Source organism: Hirundo rustica, chromosome 13 (assembly GCF_015227805.2).
Source record: "Hirundo rustica isolate bHirRus1 chromosome 13, bHirRus1.pri.v3, whole genome shotgun sequence".
NCBI classification, from domain to species: domain Eukaryota; kingdom Metazoa; phylum Chordata; class Aves; order Passeriformes; family Hirundinidae; genus Hirundo; species Hirundo rustica.
The window spans coordinates 13,355,961-13,381,850 of record NC_053462.1 but is presented as its reverse complement, the minus strand read 5'-3'; the positions used below and the strand labels follow the sequence as shown (position 1 = coordinate 13,381,850).

At 42.0% G+C, this 25,890-nt stretch overlaps 1 protein-coding gene across 2 annotated transcripts in view; it reads left to right on the top strand.

Moving 5' to 3' along the window:
- The window catches only part of AGBL1 (AGBL carboxypeptidase 1), a 266,584-nt gene that overhangs the window by 206,810 nt on the left and 33,884 nt on the right, over window positions 1-25,890 (top strand). The window contains exon 18 of one of the 2 annotated variants that reach the window (XM_040077473.2): window positions 10,794-11,398. The exons of the other annotated variant lie outside the window; for it this stretch is intronic. Within the exon in view, the coding sequence (XP_039933407.1) occupies window positions 10,794-11,115 (322 nt within the window). The 3' untranslated portion in view covers window positions 11,116-11,398. Of the gene's footprint in view, window positions 1-10,793; window positions 11,399-25,890 lie in introns of those variants that run through there. 2 annotated transcript variants of the gene reach the window in all.

The window sequence follows — 25,890 nt, the reverse complement described above, 5'->3', positions numbered from 1 at the left end:
ACCTTGAGATTCACCTTGTGACTGTGCCACTGGTACCCTGATGTGAGAGCATCTCTCCTGAGCAGCTGCTCTTACCACCCTTTCCCATTTGGTTAGAATAAATTTCTTCTTGCCTGAAGAGTCCAATTTCCCTGTTATTGTAGTCAGCTGCGTCCTGCTGCATCAGTGAAAGGAATATAGTGGGGATATGAAAGACCTTGGGAGGATGACTATCCGTGGTCTGGTAGTAGGCCAGTGTTGAATCTCCAAAAATCTGATCCCATGACATAAAATCCTTATTGTTCTGGTTTTAAATGTTCCTATGGTAGACTTTTCTAGGACGAGGTGTGAGAAATAGTGTGAACACAATTCTTCCCTGAGTTGTGCTGCTCTCAGATCCTCTCCTGAAGTATTAAAGAGGACGATTGTGTTCATTTGCCTCTGAATGATCTCAAAGATCAAAACTTCTGCAGCCCGACCTGGGCTATTTGTGCTTTCATTTTATACTGCCTTTCATTTGAGTAAGAGAGCCAGGGAGAGGAGTAAGCCCAGGAAAATATAAATAAAACACCAGCAGGATGAAGAATGAATCCAGCAAGTTCCCAGTGTAAAGTGAAGCAGTGTCAAGCTGCTCATATTTGTGCCAGCTCAGTAGCCATGTAGGACCTTTCTGGTAGCTAAGCAACAGAGGCCATAAAGACATCCAGGCCACATGAGCTATATCTTCAGGCTTTTGTCCCTGTGGGAAAGCTGTGACAGTGGGCAGACAGGTAGGAGAGAAGCCAGCAGTGGATTTCTTCCTGTATTTCAAAACAGCCAAAGTAAGGACTCGGATCTAGTTCTGTGAATGTGTTACAGAGGAAGAAAAGTTCTGTGAATTCAATTAAGCCCAGGGAACCTTACAACAGCCCAGTATGCAATTTGGAAAGTTCACAGAACCTTTGTGTCCCTGGGATTCACCAGTCACCACCTAATAAATACAAGCCTCCTTATGTTGATTATAGAGTTCTGCCTGCTTTAGCTGCCTGGGTCTATTAGTCACCAAATTAAATTTTGTATAAGTAATAGTGAACCACTTTCAGGTAGTTCTGCTCAGGAAATAATGAAGAACAGCCTGAAAATCAACTTACCTATCCATTTATTCTGTGGATAAATGCCGGAGAAAGTCATAATAGCAATAACTGAGATTTATTTAACTCCTTTCATTTGAAAGAATCCCGGAGGGCTTTTCTCACAGCATACAAAGAGATTGCTCACTCCCTGCTGAAATGCAATGCTTCTGGGGTGGAACACAGCAACTGCTCTACTCCATCAAGAACTACATAAAATTTGTTAACAGGTAAAGAGAGAAACAACGGTTGTATTTTTTGCAGACAGAATGTAATCTTCTTAACTGGAATTTGTCCAGAATCTTGGATTTTAAAAGTTTTGTGCTTGGAAAAAAAAAAAAAAAAAAAAAAAGGATGGGTTATAAGGACCTTGATTTTATATGTTGTCAAAATTACAGCTATGTGTTGGGCACTAGTTCAGTACAGAGTAACAAGCAAGACCATCTTGTATTAATTACTAGATCTTTACAGCATCTGGGTTTTCCTTTGAGACTGTTCCATCATCCAGGTTCAGGTTCAGACTTATCTGATTAATAAGAAACCATGAGATCGTGCTCTTAAGGAGTTGCAGGTATTAATTCGCTAATCTTAATGGAAACTGGATTACCTTTGCCTTTTTTCCCTTGCCAAAAACTGAACTAGGTATATGGAGATCAGAAGATGTCTTTGGGAGCTTGAGGAGAGATCCTGTGTGTTATTACTTGACAGGAGCACAGCACAGATGTTTGCAGCACGCCTGCTGCTCCACACTGACCTCAGTGTCGTGTTAGTGCAGGTGAGATCAGGTGGGAACCTTCTGGAGGGTGAAAGAGGGGCAGTATCTTGTTGGTACCATCAAATGGGAGTCGTGTACACAGAACATAAGAGTGTTTCCCTGCAGAATGTTGCTCTTGAGTTAAGCTATGCATGTTTGCACATGATTTACCTTAGTGGTCTTCATTGCTTTCTCAGGCTGCTAAGATCTACTGCAAAATAATATTTTAAAAAAAGCCGTTATTTATCTATCTATGCATGTCTCTACCCAGCAGTGATCAGAAACAAGTAGCTGAGGTTTAGGCTGGCTTTCCCTTTGAGCAGTAGGAGAACTGAGAACTGATACATAGTGGAAGCCAGTAGAAAAATTTCCTTTCTGAGTGACCTTCCTGACTAATGAGCAGTTGAGGGTCATGACCACAGAACAAATAAATGAGGGGACCATTTGAGAAAAACTAAGCTGTAAATTATGGTAGAACACAAGAACATTAATCATTCTGCTTTGGCTTAAATATCTCAAACTGTAGATGCAGGCTAGAGAGAGACAAGAAAACCCAAGTGCCAGATCTAAAAGCAGTACGACCTTGCTGTGTGGTGGCAAGAAGACAGCTGTAAGCATCAGGTTGTCATCTTCATTCTCCTTCATCCCTCGTTTTTTACTGTGTTTTTATCAGGATCTCTTTTTCCTGACATATTTTGTCAGACACATTCTCCTGCATAAATGAACCAGAGGAGTTGTGTGTTTCTGTAAACAAAGGGAAATGTTGATGAATTTATTGTTAATGGTTGAACAAGTGTTCATAAAAGTAGAGGCTGGAGACATCTGGTAATAAAAGAGGCATATTAGGACAGCACCATCTTCTTTATCTTTTGATCAGATTCCTATTAACCAGCCTCAGAAATCAGAATGCTGCTGGACCTTTGTTATACACTGACTCTGCTGTAGCCAGCAGGGCTACTGGTGAACAAATACCAACAGTATTGCTGATGGTTTGCTGGAAAATATCTTAGTTACAGTGCTGTTTGCCTTCTCTGATAACATTTGAATGTGTTACCCAATTGCAAACAAATGTGGAAGCAGGAGTAAAAATCTTAGTAAGGGTATGAAAGTGTAATGAAAATGGGTGCTGAAATAGAGCAGAGAAGCCCTGATTGCACTCCCACTGGTGAGGGCAGGCAGAATTTGGCTGGTGGGTGTCCTCCTGGCCACAGAAGTCTCCCTGGCTAGTTGGCATATCCAGTATTAGTCATCCTATAAATTGACATGAACTTGTTCCAGTGCTTTGATATTCATGGAGAACTTTGCTGGGGAACTTGGGGTGCTGGAGAGTGGGGAAGTTGTTTGGTTGAATCAATAGAAATTTGGGCTTCTTTGGAAACTTTTTTTTTTTAATCTTATCCATTCTGAAAATGCTGCTGAAACCACTCAACAATGACTGTTTGTGAAAATAATGGGCTGTTCTAGGCTGAATGTCCCCCACATCCAGTGGCTGGGAGCCAGTAACTCCTGCATTTTTCATAAAGTGCCTAAAGTACTGTCTCTCACACTTTGTGCTTTGGTTTTGTTGTCTGTAGAAATGGGAACAATAAATCCTGGTCTCCACAGCAAAGTCTTTTAAAACTTCCCTCCAAAGATAGAGCAGCACAGTGCACAGTTTGCACCTGCTCAGCTCCAGCCACACCTGGCTTTGCTCCATGCTGTGCAGACTTGGTCTGAAGCATTCCCAGGAGCCAAGAGATCATGGAGTGCTGGGCTGAGATAAAGGAGGAGAAAGGGGAGAAGAAAGATCTGTTCCACAGGTAATGGTTGTAAGAGAAGCAGTCCATGCAGGGTGACTGTGCTGGAGAACCTGACTGTCAGAGCATCACTCACCAGTCCAGCAGGAACCTGCTGACTGCTACAGAGACCTTTCATACCCTTGGAGGGCACACACAGATGGAAGGGCAGCAGCCGCTTCTGAATATGGTGTTTGCTGAAACCACAGTAATTGGCATTATCACAGAGCTTTGTGGAAACCTTACTCGAGGAACAATCTGTAATCTGGACATTTTGCAGGCTTTTATCTGTATAACCCTAGGTTGCAACAACACCTGGTACACAGGGAAACAGCTCTGCATATTCCATAAACTGACATCCATGAACAATTTATGAGAACAATAGCGCAATCTTTCTTTTTCTACAATGTGAAGGATATATGATGATAAAATACTTTCCAAGGACATGTTGGAAATCTAGACCAGAATTTACATCGAGCCTGTTACTTTTTTTTTTTTTTTTTTTTTTTTTTTTTTTTAAATATACAATTGATATTTGTCATCTTTGTCAAGAGAGACTTCCTGGTTTACAAATTAACCCTGTGGTTTTAGTGATTACTGGCAACCCTGTACAGCAGGTCAGAGGAAGCAACGCAACCAGGTGATTGAAATGCATCCTAGAGTGATGCTGGGTGTGAACACAGACTAGCTCTCATTTGTCAGCTGTCTAGGCCCCATCACTCTGTATCCAGAGAATGAAATCAAAATATTTCTCACCATAATGGGGTAGCTATAAATGATGCCATAAATATCTAAGCAAACACGGGAATCGCTACTGCTCAGCTGTAACTTGCATATGGGATGTGACATATTGCTGTTCAGGAGAACTTAATTGAAACCATTTTCCATGAGAAAACACAGCTTTAGCAAAATGGATCTTTTTCAGAAATCAAAGTTTCCAGGAATCTGCCTGTAATATTTTCTTGACACAAATCCTTTTTGAAATTGTCTCTTTTTTTCTTGTTGCTGTGGTTTTTTGGTGTGGTTTGCTTTTTTTTTTTTTTTGTTTTGTTTGGTTTTTTGGTTGGTTGGTTGGTTTTGTTTTGTTTTAGGAAAAAAAGGTTAATTTCATTTTCTATTACTTCTAGTATTTGTCTCAATTTTTCATACGATTTTAGTACTACTAATACAAAACATGTCATCTATTATAAAATACATTTTGTCCAGGGGCAAAAAAGTCATGGTAGTTGTATGTTCTAGTTGATGCAATTCTATAAATTTGGAGTTTTCACTGGCTCTCTTAAGCCTTCCCATAATTATAGATGCCAAAGTACAGTTTCCTTACTTGCTTTCCCTGTGAAATTTTGCTGGTGCAAATCATTCTCTTGTCATTTGGCCTGTCACTTGTAAATAATCTGAATTGTGGGCTTGTGCCATTCTGTGTCAGAACTGTTTCACCTGTCTTGTACAGACTGTAAATCCCAAAATTGCATTTTCTGGGCAACGGGGTAAAAAGCACAGAAGAGAATACAAAGCCTATATTTATGGCATTGCCGAAAGACTGAACTGTCAACAGGGAAATAATACTTCTTTCTTATAAGCACTATTATGCCATAAGTGAAGTCAACAAGAGCTCTGCTGCTGGCCTCAATGGGAGCAAGGCTGGATCCAGGCAAGTGGATCATGTATTTCCTCATTTTACCTTTGCACACAGCCTGCTGATAGAGAGCTGAGAAGACTTTTGATTGACTTACACTGATGAATGTTATTTGCAGCGACTTAAATAACTGCTTTTATTATGATGATGATGATAGGGCCTGCAGACCCCAATTAAGACTTGGGGACATCATAGCTTGACATTGTATAATTACAAAGGGAAACGTGTCTCTCTGAACTCACGATTCCCTGAAGCTGTGTGCTCAAGCCTTTTGTTGAAGAACAGTTGTGCACCTTTTATTTCGATGCATAATTACTAATGGAATTAGTATCTTCATGCAAAGCAGTTTCTTTGTTGCCTTCCTTCTAGAACTTTTCATCTTTCCTTCAATGCCAAGATGATCTTTCGGTCAACGTGAGTTTTTTATCTCCAGGGAAATCTGTCCATGTCCTTTCCTTTGTTTAAATCATTCTCCCCCCTCCAATCATATCCATTCTTTTCTCTCTTGGATTTCAATCTACTGTAGCATATTCTCAGTGCACAAGTCAGGGAGAATGAGATGGACAATTGCCTTTGAGATCTTTGATTTATCAAATTATTTTCATTCCAAAACGATGGCAGGGGAAACTGCATCATCTGTATATCTGTCTGGGGAAGAGGAAGCAGACTGGGAAGTGTTTCTGCAGGATGATGGACTCTGGTGTCAGTGTCTGTTCCAAGGAAATAAAAAATGTGTGTGTGGAGAGTTAGAAGGATTAAAAAATGTATGTAGGTATAGATGACTACTCTTTGGCATCCATGACTGAGGAGGCAGCTCGGCCAGCTTTGTTTCTCTTGCTTTTGAAAACCCAAATAGATAGTCTCAAGAGAGAAATCAGAAGAAAAGTTGAGCTTTTGTCTTCTTGAATCTTAGTTTTCAATTACAGCTCTATATTGATCTTATGAAATTATGGGTCTCATGTCTGGTTTAAATAGATGCAGCTCCATAGGTTTTCGTGGAATTCCCTGATTTCTTCCTGTTGATGATCTGGTTCACTGTTATAGCTGTGGTAGCTAAAGCCCTGTCCAAGATGATGTCATTGTACTGGCTGTAATCCAGATACAAAGATTTTCTCCAAGAAACCAGGAGGCTTAGGGAAAAAGTCCTAAGCTGGCACAGTCATCACTGTTATTGGGCTTCTGGGCAAATCTAATGGGGACTCAGTTTGATCCTGGAGATTTGCCTGTGTGTGAGTGCTGATTATTTTTTGTTATACTGGAACGTAACAAAAAGGTTGATTGGTTTCTTAAGGCTTTAGGTTTTCAGATGCTACAGAGTCAAAAATCTATCTCTTTAAATGAGTGTCAGGAAATCTGGGACCAGCTTTAGGCACAGCAGTTTCTTGGGACAGGAGGTTGCTGGGGAAAGCTGGCTTGGCCTCTGTGCTCCTTGCAGTGCTGAGGGAAGCCAAGATTTCAGCAGCCAAGGAAGGACTTGGGATTTGCCTTGCCCTCAGAGAAGCCAGGGAAAGCCTGTCCCTTATGTCTTCTTGGCACCAATGAGTGCAGCCACCAGCTGTGCCTCTGATCCCTCCTCAGGTACCGCAGTCGAATTTTGCACCAATTCCTGAGAACCCTGCAATCAGCTCTTGTCAGAAGTCCATCATACCAGCGATGCAATACAGAGCTTGTGTCCAAACTAACTCGATTGAAGTCTGTTCCTTTGCAGTAGCAATAGCATCTTTCACTTTTGGGGAATAATTTTTCACTATCAATTTTGTGCCGGCATCTTTAAAATTTTTACGTAGCGACCGGAAAGATTTGCATAAGAATTCTAAGGCTGTGCATATACTTCTATAATTTGTATGAAAATTGTACTGATTTAGGAAGGAGCTTAAATAATCCCTTTTTATTTTTTAGTGCAAACCAAGCCCGCCAGTGATGGAGTTAGAGGGGAAAGAATCAGCAAGGCAGGTTAAATAATCTTTTACTAAAGGCAGGATCTTGTACTTCCCTCTAAAATGCCTGTCTGATTGATGTCAGAGATAGGCTATCTATGGGTTTGATCCAGTATGTCATTTCCTGCATTCCTGAGACATTATAACTCCTACCTAGACACTTTCCCATCTAAACTGCTGCCCGCTCCTGGCTGCACATCTCTGACTCTGCTCCTTTGCTGGCTCTGGATTTTGTCTTGCTGTCACAACCACTTTAGCTTGTCAGGCCAGCAGAAAACCCACCCAGACAAAGGAAGGAGAGGAGTCATCTACCAGCTGAGTGCACTGACATGTCCAAGTGCTGGATTCACTGAGACCAGCAGGAGGACCCAGCCTGGGATGGGATTAAGCTTCTTGTTTAAAATACAGGATGCCGAACTGACTAGCTTAGATTAAATATCTGGCTTTAAGGTGCCAAATGGAGTAAATAGCATCTGAACTGCTGTGCACTCCTTGCTAATGCACAGATAATTCCTCCCAGAGGGTTGAAACACATGATGACTTCTTTTCTGAGTCTCACTGTAAAAAATTCTCACCCCTAGCCTGGAATTGCCGGGTGATCACGGTGTCGATTGACTGCAACTTTTCTCCCAGTCAGTCATGAACAATGATACAGCCTCTTGTGCAAAGGATATCCGACACCTCCTCCTCTTCCAAGGAGCACAGCTAGCTAGGTAGAGTGTCCTGCCCTTGCACTTCTTTTTCTAGAATTGAGCCTTCTGGTGAAAAATATGAATGTCAAAATCATTTAAAAAGAAAAAAAGAAAAAGAAAAAAAAGGCAAATGCCCCCTATCCTCTCTGCTTAGTTTTTCAAGAAATGTCATGAATCTTTTACTGGAAAGGACCTAGCAGCAGGCAGGGCTGTATTAGAGAAAATGAGGTGAAGAGCTATTTTTAAACCTACTGAAATAGTACCAGACAAATTCCATTTATAGGAACTTGTCTTCTTCTGTGCTTTGAAAAGGATAATGATTTCTGTGAAGTAACGATCCTCTCATAATAAACAGAATCCCAAGTGCTGAACCTGGTGCCCTCCTTGATATTTCTGTTGGGTTTTTTGGACTAACTTTCCTCACTTCCTTTCCCCTCACCTTTAAGCAAACGCACTGCAATGTTGGGGTGTTTTTTCTTTCTATTCATCCCGTTTCCTTCTTCATTATAAGAAAATTAGAAGCTTGGGAAAGCCTCTTGTGGTGTTAAATTGTTACTGGCTAATAAAACTGCAGGAGCCATAGATGGTGGGGCTTTTTCCATAAATCAGCAGTGGAGGGAATTAGGTGGCAAGAGATGGAAGTGCAATGTTTAATCAGCTCGTGTAAGAAATCATTAGCTGCACACCCTCATTCCGTCGCTGGCTCATTCTTCATTCCCAGTGGCTGCTTTGCTACCAGACCATTAACATCTTTCAATGACTTTCTAAATGCAGTGAAAACCCACAGAAGTGGTGAAATACCATGAAAACAAAATGAAAATGAAAACAAAAGGCTAGAGGGATGCACCTGTCTTTTGTTTTTCTTTTTTTTTTTTTTTCCTTTCCTTTCTCCATGCCTGTACTCTTTTTTCCTTTCAATTAGAAGTGTACCAAGGTAAATTGGAAGCTTCTAGCTTGGAAGGCTTCTGTCCCCTCCACCAAATAAAAGGAGGCAGAAGATTTAACAGTAACATGGACAAGAATAAGATTTTTTTTTTATTAGATTTCGTGTATGTTCTCATTTATGGTTTTGTCTATTCCATGGCCTTTCACACAATCTCCCATTGTGATCCAATTTCCTCAAAACTGATCAGAGATTAGGCTTTTCACTTAAGTGGCACAGGAAAAAAAAAAAAAAAAAAAAAAGGTCACATTCATTTTCTAAAAATCCAGGTCAAACAACACTGGTGTTGCTCAGCCAGCATAGCATGGCTCATAAGGGTCCCATAACTCCACTGTGTGTCTCACTGGCAAAGGCTAAGGCAAAACTTCATCTTCCACTGCCAGTCCATTATTTGATCTGAAAGAAACTCTCACACAGCCTCAAGTGAGAGCAAAACCTCACCCTAAGGAGTCAGAATGGTTTTTTTTTTCCCCTGAGACTGCAGTGGTGCCATGGTTTCTGCTCTGGGTTGTTGATCCAGTATCTTTAAGCTCCCTTTGCATTAACTGATATATTGGTGTGGTAGTCTCCTGAGCAGACTCACAGCCAGGGAGATTAGATGTGTGCTGTCCATGTGACAACTTGCAGAGCTCTGTGACGAACGTCCCAGCATTTCTTACCTCATCAGCTGTCCTTTGCCCACCAGTGTGCAGAGGCTCTGTGTAATCCAAGCTTCTGCACAGACTCCCACTGTTGCTATGGCTTGAAAAGCAAGAGCAAACCTTAGAAATGGGTTGAAGTGCATTTCCCAGAATTATATGTAATTTTTTTAATTAATTTTGTGTTTTATTATTTTTATGCAACTTCTGGGGTAACTGTAGAACAAATTATAGGTCAGTGGGGTATTTTTTATTTCTTTTCTGCTCACAGGAGCTGATCACATGTGTATTTGCAGCTTGTAAGAGATGTTCCCATGCCAAACTCCTGTTGCTTTTTGTATACAACATCTGTCACTTGCTGTCTGTACAGTTAATCACATTAACTGGTGGTCAACATGACTGGCATGGGATTTCCCACAGAAAACGGTAGCAGGGGAAAGAAATATCTCTAAAGTTGTAAGCTGTGCACAGATCAAGGTGGAGGTGATGTGGGTTTCCAGGAAATAACATAGGTTTAGCTCAACATAAAATTGTGTATTCTTGAAAGACAGCATGTCCACAGTTCTGTGTTTTACTGGAAATGTCTTTGAACACTCTGATCCCAAGTAGAGGGACCAGCTCAATCCTCACTATATGCTTCTGAAAAACTGCAAGCATCATTAGTTCAAACTGCTGGATAAGGGGTCAGTCCATATTTGAGGAATGTGTCCAGCTCCTTTTCATACATCCTTGTGAGATTTCCTTGCCACTTTCCCATCCTGATCTGGACATATCAACAGGGGATTGTTTAAGGGACCCTCTGCAGGGAGAAGGCAGTGGAAATGTACCAAGTGACATAAATTTCCCTTGTTTCCCTATATGTGACCTAATGCCTGTAGAGAAAAGATGGAGCAGCAACTCCTTCCTCTTGTGAGCAGCATGGATTGAAGATTTTTTCAAATGGATTCTAGCTGTTTCCCAGAAGGAAGTGTGCCACTTTGAGAATAAAGTTTGATATATCTCTACAAGACGTATCTTTCTTTCTCTCCATTTCATCTTTAGAATTCAGAAACTGTTTTATTCAAGCATTAGCTGGCACTCCATCATACTCTGACACCTTAGGTACAGTGTCTGCCAAACCCAAAGTGAAACAAGAGCCCAGGCTGATAAGTAGAGAATACACTTGAAGTAACATCTCGTTTGTCAGACAGCGGAAGAAATACAGAAGAGAATGATCAAAATGTGTCTCTGTGTTAGTCCTGGTGCTATTTTGCTTTGGTGAACTGAAAAGAGTTCTTTGAGCAAGAGAAGGTAATGACAGCCTACCCCTGACTTTTATCACCTGTTGCAGGAGTGCTTCTGTCCTCAGGAACCTCTTGCCCAATTATCCACATCTTGATCCTGTGCTGAAAATGTGGGGTTCTGGAGTCACAGTGGCTGTAAATTCCTGCTGCACTTTTGGTTCTCCAACAGACCAGTCTACCTCAAGATTTGCCCTAATCTTTTTACCTCTCTGGAGCTGCAGGAGGCAAAGCACAGATCTTTTGCATCAGAGTCTGTACGAGACATTTTTAACCTTCCACCTCTTTCTTCAGAAAGAGCCATATGATGGGGCAATGCAAAGAAGAACAAAAATGTTTATTGACAGGGGTAAAATTCCTGGGGATAGCTAGGGAGAAGGATGCCAGAATGAGAAGCAGAGGCAGAAAGAGCCTTGAGGAAATCTGTGTGAAGCTGTGAACTCTACAGGTTACTCTACTTTGTTCTCTTGGTTCACTTCTGTTCCAGCCCTTACTGCATTCTCACCAACACTGTGAACACGAGGCTCATTCGTGTGTTGGAAGAATGGGATGTGACATTATTTTTGAGTATAGTACAACTGCCCCATTTTATAGGATTTTGTTTCTCTGGCTGAAATGCGGTAGATGTGCTCTTGAAGTTGTGCTGGTGGATGGGAAATGATGAAAAGTGCAGAAGAGTTGCTGTTTATAAAATTAAAGAAGTGTAATCTGTGCAGGAGAATAAAAATGTCTCTAGTTAGACATTGTTTGCAGAGCTGCTCCTGGAGGGTATGTGGGGTCGTACAACAAAATCCTTCTGTTGCAATTTGCAGATCACAAATGACATGCAGAAAAAACCCATGGTGTGAGTTTAAATGTTGCTCCATTGAGTGAAACACAAAGGAGGAAAGCATTGGCGTATCATTGATTAAAAAACTGGTGGTAACAAAGACTCAGACAACTCCAGGCTATACCACATAAATTAGAAAATCATAAACAGGAGATTGAAAAGTCATTCTAAAACAAGAAGATTGAAGTGTTTTTGTAAGAAGAAATGATTGCCAACACAAATCCAGTCAGGAGAACAGGAGATGTACCTGCAAAAATCCAAATTCAGAGATATTTATTACGACAGAACATTAAATATTACAAAATTTTGCTAAGCAACAATACTCCAGACAAAAAGTTTATTTGGAGGATCAGAAGAAAATTAAAGTAGCAACATTCTTAATAATTGATGAAAGTGAAGTGAGGTTTCTACTCTGCAGCACGTAACCCTGTATGTGTTTGAAAGTGAAATTTAACTGACGTCAGATCTGCGCTGCCACAGCAAGAGCCATAGTGCTGTGCATGGAAATGGGGCTGGATGAAAACAGAGAGCCTGAAACACCTAATTCTGAAGGCAGATTGATAGAGGAGTTTAGGCATGTGGTATAATGATTTCTTCTTTTAGGCCATTGCTTTAAATTCAGCCCCTGTCATCTGTGACTGGGATGTGTTCGCCTGCAGTGGCTCTTTGACCTACTTGAGGTTAATTGGTGGTTTCAATCCATCCTTCTTTATGTGATTGTTCATATCCAGCTGCCCTACTTCTAGCTGGTCCCAGAGAATCACTGTTGTTTTAACCTGGCTTTTTTCAGTGCCCTTATTTTACAGAGACGTAATAGTTGCCAACTGGCATCTATAGACCAGGGGCACATCTGGTCTTCAACTGGTGAGGAGCAGCTGGGCTCTGCTGCCATGGGGGAATGGGCAGGGAGCAGAGGGATCTCTTCTCTGCAGATGAGATGTGACTCTTGCCCCCAGGATTCCTGGAAAATGAGATTTAGACAAGCATGCCAGCTATGTGCTCAGTGCAGATTCAAGGGGGCAGGAGCAGAAATGGGTGGTGTTTGCTGTTGCTGTTGTTTGCAGTTGTATCTGCAGCTCTTGGAGCTGTGAACCGGGGCCCTGCTGTGTTAGGCAAAGTGCAAACTTGAAACAGAAGGGCTGTTTCCTCCCCAGTGAATTCACAACTTCTGGGTACAGCACAAGAGCACAGATGGGGGGTGCATCCAAAAAGAAGAAAGAGGAGATTTGCCAATACTAATCAACAAAATACTCATAAATTATGGCCTGTCATTTCCATATTCCTCCAGGCATCAGGGAAAACAGGAGGTTAATGAGGAATTTGAAGGATATCTGTAATATCCTTGTGAGTCTGAGATGAGTCTCAGAGAGGTTTGCTTGAAAATCCTGAAAGCCTGTGATGGAGCTGATGTGTGAGAAAACAACCCACCTATTACCTCTAAATAAGAAATGTCTGATAGTATAAAGGCAGATAATAGAATGCCCTGGTATAAATCGGAAGAGTTGGAAGCCATGAAGAGATGGTGCCTTTGACACCTAAAACACAATTAGTAAATCTAACTAGGATGTCTGGTCCTGTGCTGTTGGCATATGAATCTATAGCAGCATGTTGAGAGCTGCTGTAGGTTGTTTTTTGTTGTTGTTGTTTGTTTTTGTGTGGTTTTTTTTTTTTTTAAATTTATTTAGATATAGCTATTCTGATAATTTCTCATTTATTTGGTATTTTTTTGGGTTTTTTTCCCTGCAGTGAGACCTTGCTGAGGGCACTCCCCAGGCCATCAATATGTGGTCAGGGAGTATGACCAACACTGTGCAGAGGGTATCCCCTTCCCTGGCAGCCTGCATCGTGTGTGCTGCAGGGCCCAAGCTCCCTGCTTGTTAAAATTCACATTCAATTGATTCTCACTTAAAGCCTCGAGTTGTTTGAAATGTCCTACTCGGGAAAAGAGTGGCACTTCATTGCCTGAGCTCTGCTCAGTGGAGGCATTTGAGCTTCTCTGAGAAGCCTTGTCTATTCAGAGTGCTTGGCAGTGGCAGGAATTCCCACCCTGGCCCAGAGGAGTGGGATCATGTCCCAAGAAAAGGCATAGAGCTCATCTGCCTGCGTGGACAGGCAGAGTTTGCTCACATGACAACTCTTGTATTTTGCTTGGAGAACCCTTTTGGCTCTTGGGATATGCTGCTGTTATATTTTTGTTTTGATAACTGGAGTCAAGGGTAACCAGGGTCTGGCTTTCTTTTCTATTTTTTTTTTTTTTTTTTTTTTTTTTTTAATTGGAAAAATCCAAATAAAACTCCATAAATGAACCCCAGATGTGGGTTACATTCTAGAAAGTCTACAGAAGGGGAAGAGGCCACAGAGAGGATGAACATGGTTTCTGGGAACTCTCTACATGACTCAGGGCAAGGGATCAGAACACTTGAGGTTTGTAAAGCCTAAATCTGATAACGCTTGAAATTACTGTTACTGACAAGATTTTTCACCTTTGTTTTGGTGAGCCCAAAGTCTTTTCTTTAACCCAGATTTGCCCTGACTTGCCTTGTCATGGAGTCATGGAGGTCACTGCAGCTTATAGAAGCCAGATATTTCTACTGCCCTAAAAAAACCCCAACGTTTTTAGACTCAAAAAAATCTCATTTGCTCAGGCTGATGGAGAGATGACCATGGAGCAGATTATAATAAGTACTGAGATCTGTTGAAACTGCACTCAACAGCATTAAAGGCAATGTTCTGCTCCCACTGGAGGTCAGTAGTGAAATGTTTTATCTGTTAAAGACAGTGGGGACATCTCTGCTGAATGTGACAAGCAGCTGAGCTTACCATTTTCCTGTCAGCTTCTGATTAAAGTTAAATTAGTTCAAACTTGAATTAACAAAATCATTTTGTCTTCCCTCTCCCTATCTTTTTCATTTTAAATTTTGAGTTTTATTTTATTCAAAGCCACATTATATTTCTTCACTAGCATGTATAATTAATTAAGAGTCTCAGGAAAGCAACCAGCTCCCAAGGGAATTGCTGTGAAATTGCTTGGTGTTTCCTCTGTGGCTCTCAGACTTTCTGTTTGGCTTTTGGGGGTTTTTGGGGTGTTTTTATTTTTCCCCTAAGGAATGTGTTCCCTTATATGAAATAATTTTTATTTTATTATTCCTTCCTCTCCTTCTTGCAATTTCTTCAGATGCATGTTCCACTTGATCTCAGTAGGACTTGCATGATTCCAATCACAGTGTATTTTTAAAAGTTTAGAGGGTTTTTTTAAAGGCACCCTTATAATACCTGCTCACCTCATTTTTCTCATCACCTTAGTCAGCCACCTCCAGCAGACCAGAAGTCTAGAGTTTTAAAAGAATTAAAGAACTAAAAGTTTCATGAGGGGAAAAAAAAAACCCAAACAAGCCATACAAATTCACAAAACCCAACCAACCAAATCATATTAAAAACAAAAACAAAAAACCCAAAGCCTAAACCTAAGCTCTTACTCTAAATCCAGTAGTCCTTTTTACCCCCTTTTCTAACTGCTGGAGCATTTCCTGCTTGCTGGAAGGTGCTCACCAGGAACAGAGACTGTGCATTCCCAAGGCTGCCGCTGCAGGACCAGCTTTGCAGCACCTCTGCTGAGAGCCAGGCAGCTGCCAGCTCCTGGCCACCTCTAATCACCCCAAAGAGGATTTAAAGTGCTCACTGAATTTACAAACAATCACAAAATTTGGGGCTTTTCCTGCTCTGCTCGTGCGAACACAGATTTTCTCTAGCAAATGTATGATACTGTGTGTCTGCATGTGAAATTCCCTGGCTCAGGGTAATTAGTGCACCTTTTTAATTGATGGCTGTAGATCTCAGCCTACTCCTCATGCCCAAAGACAGTTTTCTTTTATTTGGTGCAGTAGTTTTCCTGATGGCCTGACTGTGGGTATGTTTAAGCCTTGAGGTCTTTTTAGGAGGTGTGTTGCTGCCTGATCAAGCTCTCTGACAGTAATGAATGAAAGAAGGGACTCTGGGATTAGAAAAACAAGAATATGAACAGTAACATGACAGAGGCTGGCAGAAAAAAAAAGAAAGTGATGCTGTCAGAGTGGGTGTTGTTTGGCATTGGAATGTGGAAACTAGCCAGAATAAAAATTGTCTCTCTTAAACAAGAGCTACACCAGTGAAAACATAAAGTAGACACCTCAAAGCCACCCCAAGGCCTCATCACAACCTGGTGAAGAATTGCATTTTCAAGGCAGAAGCCAAATCCTTCCTTGCTTCATGCTATATTGCTAAAGGAAAGGGCCTGCTGGCTGACACACGGGCAAAATGAGGAAGCCTAAATCAGTGTTCAGCTCTTCACCTGGGTCAGAGCAGGAGCAGCATCTGAGTTAACAGGACAAACACGCTCTGCCAGCCCTGACTGCTGTGGCTGAATGGGGGTGAGAGCAGAGCCAGAAACAAAGGTCCTTGTGGAAAGAAAACCTGCTTCTTCCAAGCCTCAATCTCTCAGTGGCAGAAGGTGACACTCATTTTCCTACACCAGCTCTTGGTTTATAGAGGTCCTGTGTTGCAAGACCTATGTACACCAGCGGTAGCTTTACAGAGCAAAAAATAAATGGCATAAAGAAATGCATAAGAAAATAGCTAGTTCTCTTCAGGAAAGTGAGAGTAATGAAATGGAAGCTTCCTACTTTAAGGGAGTTACAAAAAGCAAATATCAGGGACTGTTCCAGCAATTCCAGCTCCACTTTTCAATTGCTGGCTGATCACTTTGAAGCAATTCAGAGGGAGACAAGCATTTTCCTTGCTTAGTATTTCATGAGATTTTGTAGACTATTTCATAGTAGAACACAAACAGGTGATTTGAAACCTACCAGACTCTGGCAGTTTTTCCTTCTTGCACAATTCCAGGTAGGAAGAGAGCAACGAGCCATTAAATTACACATTTTTGTATGTGCCCTTACACTATGCAAAACTGTAATCAGACCTCAGTCTGTCTTAAAGGCCCTGGTGCCTGTGTTGGCAGCCTCCCATAATCCATCACCCCACAGTTCCCTCTCAAAAATGTGTGTTTTAGGCATTCTCCAGATAACTTCACCACATCTGCCTAGGAGAAGGAAGCTCTGGTGTGACAAGATAATCAGTGCTCAGTGATGAGCAGTTGCTGTTATGCTAAAGCACTGCTCTGCAGAGCCTGTGGTGAGCCTCTTGCAGTCATTAGTTACAGGACTATGTCTGGGAAGGTGGGTGAAGGGCTTGTAATGAGGACAGAAGATATTCTCAAACTCGGGGGTACTTTGTCCCTATTAAGCCGAGGTTCTGCCCAGCAAATCACAGTGACTTTCCAGCAGATACCATCTGCTATTCTGAGAGCCATGAAGGAGCAGGGCTCATTCACAGCATCTCTTGATGCTAATGCCTCAGACCTACTACATGCCAGTGAGAGCACTTAAGCCTGCATTTTGTCATTGAAAGTAATTTCAAATCTCAGTGTACAGTGATAGCAGATAAAGAGTTTTTATTGCTTCCAGAAGCCTGGTTGATAGTGTAATTGTGGAAAAAGCAAAGGAGATATGTTTGTCAATACCACTAGCTGTGTAGACAGAGTATCAGTGCTTTCTGATTTATTACTGTTATTTTGAAGAGATTTCTTCTCACTTTGCTTTTTGTCCCATTGTCCCATCCACACTCGCAGTTCTCCCATGTTCTGCTCCTTCCTTTGAGTCTGACTCTTGGAAGCTCAAGGAGGTAAGACAGTGCTTTCCGACGGCTGAGCAAGTAATTTGTGAGTCTACACAGAGAATTATGGGAGGTTTCATGGTTTGAAGCATTAGAGCTAAAGCTGGGATCCTTGTGCTTCAAGACAGCTGTCCCAGCTGCACCCAGGCCTTCATTAATTCAGAATTGTTGCTGCTGTGCAGCTCTTGGGTGGCCTGTAAGAAATGATCTGTTGTTTTCTGATCACCTCGAGCAGTCTTCATTCACTACTAATTGACATGTGGGTTTAAAAAGAGGCAGGGCTGAGCTGTTTTGGGACCTCAGGCTGGATTCCCAGCTGTGCTGAACCTCTGTCTATGGTAGCACTGGATCCTGGGGTTAGCCAGGGTCTGGTCAGAGCTCCTCTCAGCCAGCTGAAGTGGACCCTGAAGGGACATTTAAGCAGAGCAGCTGGAGCACACTTTGTGAGTCTCTTCTCCTCCCCTGTGAGCAGATCTTTACTGCAAACCTGCCTCTTGGAAATTATCAGATGTCCTCCTCAACTCCAGGGAGAAGCTGTTTGTGCGGAGGATGGATGCTGAGAGTAGGCAAAAGTGACAACTATAAATGCCATCTTCAAGTGCAGGATAAATTTCAAGAGCTTTTTGCAAACAAGATTGGAAAGGGAAGCTGCGGAATCAATGAAAGATTTCACACATTTGGTCCTGTGGGCTTTGAAAAGGAGGTGAGATCCCTGATTGTATCAGCAAACAAAAAAAATAAAACAACCCTGCCATCCTGTTAATTCTTTAAAGCTTTAGCTATTTGCTGTACAAAAAAGGGTTTCTGATTAGTGATCCACCTGCAGCACAGGAAGGAGGAGAGGGAGCTGCTGAAAGGTGTGCAGAATTTGGCACAACAGAGAATTTTAATTGATTTCTATTACTCCCTCAGGCCAAGGGTGCTTCACATAAGGTCCATGCAAGGGCACATTTATTGGCAGCTGGAATATTTGTCTCTCCTCTGATGATAGCCAGGATCCAGCACTGTCAGCTCAGTTGATATTAGACTTGCTGGGTCTGTAGATCCACATGTCATATTGTCGATGGTCATTGACTTGCAATGTCCAGTTGTTGGCTATAAATAAGGGAGGTGGAAGTGGGGGCAGCTATCAGGCTTAGCTGAGATTGACTTGAAATGTCCTGCTCCAGTTTCCTCGGGTCTGTACAAAACAGAACTCTATCAGCCATGGAAACAGAGATGAAATTACCTCCAAGAACACAAAGGTTATGTGTTTGGCACTAACAACATCATCCGAAATGATTCCCAGTGGCCTCATTATTGGGACTGAGACAGCTCGTGCCGAGCTTGCCTGAACTTGGATTAGTTCAATCAGGGCACGGTGGAGCCAAACTTCTCCAGCTGGGTGAGGGAGCGGAGAGGCGGAGAGCTGCAGCTGGGATGTGGGATGTGCCTACTGCTTCCTTTCATGGCTGAGCTCTTAGAGCTGTGAGTGAAGTGAGGACTAAAAGTAAAGTGCCCTTCAGGGTGAGGGCTGGCTCGGATCAGCAGTACCAGCAGGGAGGTGTTCCAGTGAGAAAGAACAGTAACGGCTTGTGTAAAAATAATTCTGCTATCCGGCTCCTTTAAAAATTCACCCTGCCTCTCTCCTTTAGAATGGTGCCTGGAGCTGAACTGAACACTAATTCCAAAACTGGAAGCAATCATGCCTCAGGAAACAGCTAAAAGCAGTGGACCAAGACCAACTGGGATAAGAACGTGCAGCTAGAACCCTCTTTTAAAAATCTGCATTTGCCATAAGGTGTTTTGTTTCATTATTGAAACATTGGGTGTGTTTCCTGATTTTTATGAAGGTGAACAGAAGTTGTAGCGTTGCTGGTCAGAGGCCACAGCAATTTTCCACCTCTGCCATTCTTAATGGCAACTTGTTCTAATCCCAAGCCTCCACAGAGCTCTCCTCAGTTCTTCTTCTCCTGAACTTGGATATTTCCAGCCATCCTGATCATGGACTTTTCATGTAGCTCTGCTAATGCATCCAAGTCTTTGATTTATATCTGTTTTCTCCAGTTTTGTCCCTCGAGTAGTTTTCATTTCTATGAAATCCTGGCCTGTGACATTGCCATGACTTTTGGTCATGAAATCTGCTTTGGGTGAAGAAAGTGAGCATAGAGGTCTGAAGCAAAAGGAAATCCATGTAGGAATACCCTGGGACTGTCAAATTTGTCCCACCTCTAACTCCAGGGATGAAGGAGAGATGCATTAGCCTGCTGTGCCACCCAGGCTCTGCAATGAATCAGATGTTTCTGCAGCGGTATGTGATGCACACATGCTCATGTGACTCCAGGCCATGACAGCAGCAACAGGAGGGAAAAGGGAGAGTTCCAACATGAACAGTTTTTTCTCCCTTTGTCCACAAGTCTTCCCATGCCAGAGAGTGTTTATTCCCCAGGCTTGCTGACTTGCCCACTGCCATAACAAGCAGATGTGCCAGGCTGTTCCAGCAGTGTCAATCGCTGATGGCTCTATTGATCCACCTGTCATGCAGCTCTGATTACAGAGTGATGTCTCCATCTGATCACAGCTGTGGTACCCAGAAAAAAGGAGCTCTGGCTGGGCTCAGAGGTCTGGAATGGTGAAGTACATAGCACACTGGACTCTGTTTCCACAGCAGTAGTGGAGATGTCAGCGGGTGAAGCCTTCCATGAGCTGCCCTGACACAATGAACATTTACAGTCCTTTACTGTGTTTATGCTCCTCATTGAGTCGTGAGTTGATTGAGCTGCTAGGGAACAGCTTCCCAGAGACCTGGAAATCCTGGAAGGGCTCCACAAAACAGCACATCGCCGTTCCTACAGGGCTCCACATTGGAGAAGCTGTTGTATGGAAGGAGTTGCTCTGAAATATTTTTAGGGTGTCATAACGAGTATTAAAAGGGACTGTTTGGCTGAGGTATCCTTGACTGCTTGGACACTGTCTGATGTTCAAAGCATGCTCAAATCCACCCCTACTGTTCCCTTCCTGTTTCTTTTCGCCAGAGCACCAATAGATCCTTTCTTTGGTTGCTGTTGGACTAAAGTTTGAACAAAGATGTTCTCACTGCAAACACAGATATATTATGTTTAGCCCTGGGGGCCTGGAATACATAACTGGAGCTGGGTGACATCAGCTGAATGGAAAATCTTGCATTGGAAAATGGTATTTTTAGAAAATGAATATTTTTATTAAGCTGGAAAATGTTATTTGCTTTTTAAGAAATATTTTTGGGTTTTAATTATTTTGTTGAGATTTTAAATTAATTTCTAGCCTCTAATTTTTGTTTGGTTTCTGTGTGTTGCCTCGGAAATCCATCTGTGGTTGGGGTTATTTTTCTTTGTCCGTATGTTCTGCCATTGGACATGTCTTTTTTCCTCCATGTGCATAAAACTATGTTGTCTTTGTGCTGCTTCTTTCTCTTTTGCCCTTTCTTTTTCCTGCCATGAAAGCTCTCCCATTTTTTTCCTTTCTAGTTATTTAACTTTCCAACATTTTCATGTTGGTTTGGTAGACAGCTGCTGTATTTTTCCTTCCTCCTTTGTGCTCAGCTTTGTACTTTGCTGGGCTTTGTGTCACACCTTTAGCCATTTGACACACCTTTCTAGTTCTGCTTCTTTGAATCACTTTCCCTTCTGAGTGTCTGAGGTGGGCACCATTCTTCTCTTTTTCAAGTATTAAACTCTCCCAAGGATCAACGATATTGAAAATCTCCGATGAAAAAGGCAATTAAGATCCTGTAGGGGAAAAAAAAAAAAAAAAACAGAAAAAAATGAAACAAACCCCAGAAATCCCAGCCTCTGCTCAAAATGACAATTATGACAATTCACAGTTATGTTTTAAATGCTCGTGACTGTTAAATGTAGACTGCCCTGGGAGATAGAATCCCAAAGCTGGCTGGGAAAAATGAAAGGCAAAAACTGAGTGAACAGAATTGTGTAAAATCTCTGCAGAAAATGGAGGAGAAAACCCCAGCAAATCTGAAAAGAAAAGGTTTCTTTTCCCCTGTTGATCAATAAAGGGTCTTCACATTCTTAAACTGTATTTGTCTTAATGAGACACATTGAGAAGTGACTGACTGAATTTAATGAGTTAAGGTCTGTTAATTTCTCAGACTTTTTCAAGATATTAGTGGAGTGCTTCTTAGAGTCAGATTCTCTCCCACTTACTGCCTCATAGGTCATACCTCCTTACTGATTACTGTTATGTTTTACCTGGATAAAAAGTTAAGTTAGTGCTGATGGAGCAGCTCATGTTAGCTAAAAAATCCAGCTGGAGGAAGAAGCCCTTCCATTGACATAGCTGGTTCTAGAAGGGATCTCTGTCTCAGGCTGCTGCTTTAGATTAGCTTCCAAATTTAGGGCTAGGTATTTGTAACTACAGGCACCTAGAGATGTGATTTAGGAAGATACTCAAATTACTGATATTCTTAATTTACACTGGTCAGAAAAAGAGAGAGAACAACCTTTAAAAGTGTTAAAACTGCAAAGAGAGAAAAAGTACGAGAGCAGTAGAAATTTCACTTCTCCCATCCTGTAAATTATTCACACGTGCTGCCTGGTAATTACTTATAATGAACATCTATAAAGCATTTTGATATGCTCAGATGAGCAGTGCTGTGAAAAGGGTGTCCAGTGTTTAGATCTGAGGAATAAGACACCAGCAGAAAGGAGAGAACTACCCATATCATCATCCTCTTGAGCTATGCTGGCTCATTGGTGCCGTGCCTCGATGCCTTATTAGAGAACCAAATTACTTTTGAGAGTGGGAACTTCAGAGCCAATAATCTAATGATGCTTTGGATTAAGGAATGATGTGGAGCACTGACAATTTCTGGCTTTGGATTTTGAGTCCTTCCTTTCCTCAAAGGGGCAATGTCATCATTATTTTTGTATCCCTCAGTCCAGCTGCATGACTCAGCTCTGCACCTCCTGTGCCCATCAAGCCAATGATCAAGGAGTCTGTGACTTGCGCTTGCCTGTGATCTCCCTGAGATGCATGTGGTGGAATGTGCTTGATTAGATTTTTTGATCTATTGATTCATAACAAGATCCCATTAAGGAAGCAATTTTCTACTGATCTTTGTCAGTACCATCGCGAGCTGCATCCTTGGTTGTTTGATGCTTCCCTTATTGAAGAGTGTCCCAATTGCCGGCATTCCTTGACTTTGGAAGGGGGCCCCATGGAAATCTACTGTGCAATGGAGATTTATCATTTTCATGGACATGCAATCAAAGTGACAGAGATTTTTGGTTTACGGTAACACTTCAGTATAGAGCTGCAGACTGGAACAGGTGACATTCAATCTCTTCATTCCTAATCTTCACGAGCATCTACATTTCCCTTCCCATCCCATGTCTCCGTATTTCTGAAGAAGCACCTTCCTCACCTTTGCAGAGTGCTCTTGGCATCTCTTCAGGATCCCCTATCCAGCTCAGAGAGGCTGGCTGTTGCCCTGGTGAAGTAAAGCAACTTCTTAAAAGGCAAATTTAGTTAAAAATTCTGTGCTAGGTCAGAGTAAGGAACAATGTGTTAATTTAAAGAGGGCTTAGACTAATTAAGAGTAGTTTTATTCTGTATAATTTATAGCTTCTCCTCTTTCCCTATTTTTTTTTTTTTTTTTTTTTTAAACTCAAAATCAAAGCAGAAATGTGGTGGCAGAATAAAGATAGAAAGAAAGGAGGGGGGGGAAAAAAGGCAGGGAGGAAGGAAGAAAGAATGAGACTTGGTTAAAATAGAGCTGTTTTATAGATATGTAAGTTAGGTCTTTTTCACAGCACCATTTGAAAGCTGGTGACATTTGAGAGTTCAAGATAAGTCAAACACCAGTTGGAGATTAGTATCAAGGAACATTTTTTAACAAATGTTCCACTGCAGGCCAAAGGTAGTGAAAAGTCTTTCCTTCATACATGCTTATCACTTGTGAAGGAAATAAAACTTCTGTGGTTAGTGTGTCTTTATATTTTATTCTCAGAATGACCTGTGCATTCATTGTATCACTGAATCAGCTTCAAATGGGACTCTTTTCTCCACAAAAGATTGTGGTGGACCTTTACATTTCCACCTCAGGGCAAAGCTGCCTCAGGAAAAGGAAAGGTTAAAGAAGAGAGAAAAGATATATGAATGCTAAAGGAGTGCTGTAGCTATCATCAGAGAATGACTGATAATCACTCAGTTAAATATATTTTAAATATATAATAATATCAAAAATTACACAGAGTGCATATGCACAGCCATTTGTAAAAAAAAAAAAAAAAAAAAAAAAAAAAAAAAAAAAAAAAAAGAAGTGACCCAATTCCAAGTGGAGGAAAGGAAAGCCCTAATTTCTGTACATCTGTACCTTTAAAAGATTGGTGGATCGTGCAGCCCATGGGAGTGATGGGAGTGGTGGCATTGGACTGCCTGGCACTGGTTAGGGAAATAAAAGATGCAGCAGCTTCACGGCCTTGACCCTGGCTGGGCTCCATGCACTGAACCCCTATGGAGAAGTCACAGCAGGAGGGAAATATTGCATGCTGAGAGGCACTGTGCCTTCCAGCATGGCCACCTGGAAATCATCCCAAAGGACAAACCAGCTACTGAGCAACTGCTGTGTATCTGCAAGGTCAGAGAAACCTGCTGGGAGTCCCCACCTGAGGGCTGGGCCCCTGAACTGTGGTCGTGGTTTGGCTGATGCCGATGTTGTGTTGATTGTGCTAGGGATGCTGTATAATTAAATTGCTGTTATGCTTAGTGTTGGGACATCTGTGTTTGAAAGAGGCCTGGAAATGGAGCTGCTGTCTCCTTTCCAGGCTGGCTCTTTGCTCTGCCTTGATGTAGGGTCCAGTGATCAGGATGGATGCAGGGAGCAGCACAGTGCTCTGCTCCCCTCTCCTGTGTGACCTCCAGCATGTCCATAACCTTTTTGTTCACAGTCTGTACAATAGGGAAAAAAGTTCTTCTGTGCCTTCTCAGTCTATTGTGATGTTGAATATGTTACTGATTGTAATGAACTCATACTGGAGCTGTAGGAGCCATATAAGCATCTGAGATAAGTGACAAGCAGCACACAGGAAAGGGCTGTGCACTAAAGCTTTCACTGGCAGAACTGCATCTTTCACATCCTGCTGAGCTTTACCTGCTGCTGATCACAATGAACAACTTAGGCCCTGAAGCTGGAGGATTGATATTCTTTGTACTTTATTTTTATCCAGCTGGTGGAATAGGAAATGCTATCTTACCACTTCTTAGTAGTGTCTAATCCTTCCTCGGCTCTGTCTGAGTTCTTTGTGCCCGGAATGCCATGTGGGACTGAGTTCCACAGGTTAATTACACACTAAATAGTGTTTCCTTTTGGTATGTTTTCAATGGGTGGCCCTTAATTGCATGTTGCCCTCCAGGTCCTGTGTTATGGGAAAGAGTAGAGAGAAAAGGAACCAGTAATTGCCCTTGCAGACATTATCTGCAGTGCTCTCTCATCTGTCTACTCTCCCTCTTTTACTTTTTACCCCTCATCATCCCGAAGCTTTTCGCTTTCCTTCTAATGGATTACTTTCTTCCCCCTCTATAATAATGCATAATAATCCAACCTACTTTTCTGCCTCCGCTGTCTCTTTCTGCTTGGCCTTTTTAGTGACTAAGCCTGAGCACATTATTCCAGCAGAGGATGAAACCTACTTTTACACAGAATGGCAGAATTTTATCTGCATTACTGACTTGTCTCATTTTGATATACTTCTGTTTGGGGTTTGTTTGGTGTTTCAAACTTCAGGAGATGCTGAAAACCAGGAGTGTTTTCTCAGAAAAGGAGAAAGGTGTAGAGACATTCTCAGGGAAGATGGGAAAGTGACGCCTGGGTCATCAGGTGTCATGGGTCTTCAGGAAACACTTTTGGTAGACTTTCAGGTGACTAGAAAGACACTGGAGCTCATTGGTGGTCTTTGTGGCAAAATGAAATGCTTTCAGAGCAGGGTCAGAATCTGGTCAGTTTATGCAAAAGGTGCTAAACTCCAAAAGTGCACCGAAAGTTTAAAGATGTTACTAAATATAAGAAAGAATTAAACCTTATCTTCTTTGGTGATTAAACATCTCTTTATCCTGTAGAAGTAAAACTTGAAAGCTTTTCTGGTGATGGGAAGGGATTGAAATCTGTTGTTTTCTTCTATGAGGAAAAGCATACACAGCTGAGAAGGACTTGGAGTGGACAGTGATTGGGAATTGGTGATCCCTGCCAGCTCCATCCCACCGGAATGTCTGCCTGGCCTCCCCCCTGTACACAGCCAAGGGTGGCCTTTAATGCAGGGCTGCCAGCAAAGCCGTGAAGTAGTGCTTTTTATGGATCCATCTTTGAGTTAATCATGTGAAGAGCCTCGCAGATCTCGCTCATGACAGCTTGTGTGACTCAGCATTGCAGGGGGCTGGCAGAAATCGTGTGGCTGTGAACACTCTAATCCCATTTTGCAGTGTTATGTTACCCTGTGAAAATGCAGACTCAAACACGCTTACTCCATTATACTTCAGAGCATGTATTTTTCCCTGGGAGAAAAATCTAGATTGGATTTTCCTGCTCTTCTCTCTGTCCTCTCCACCTTAATTTATAAATATGACAGTGTCATTTTTCATAA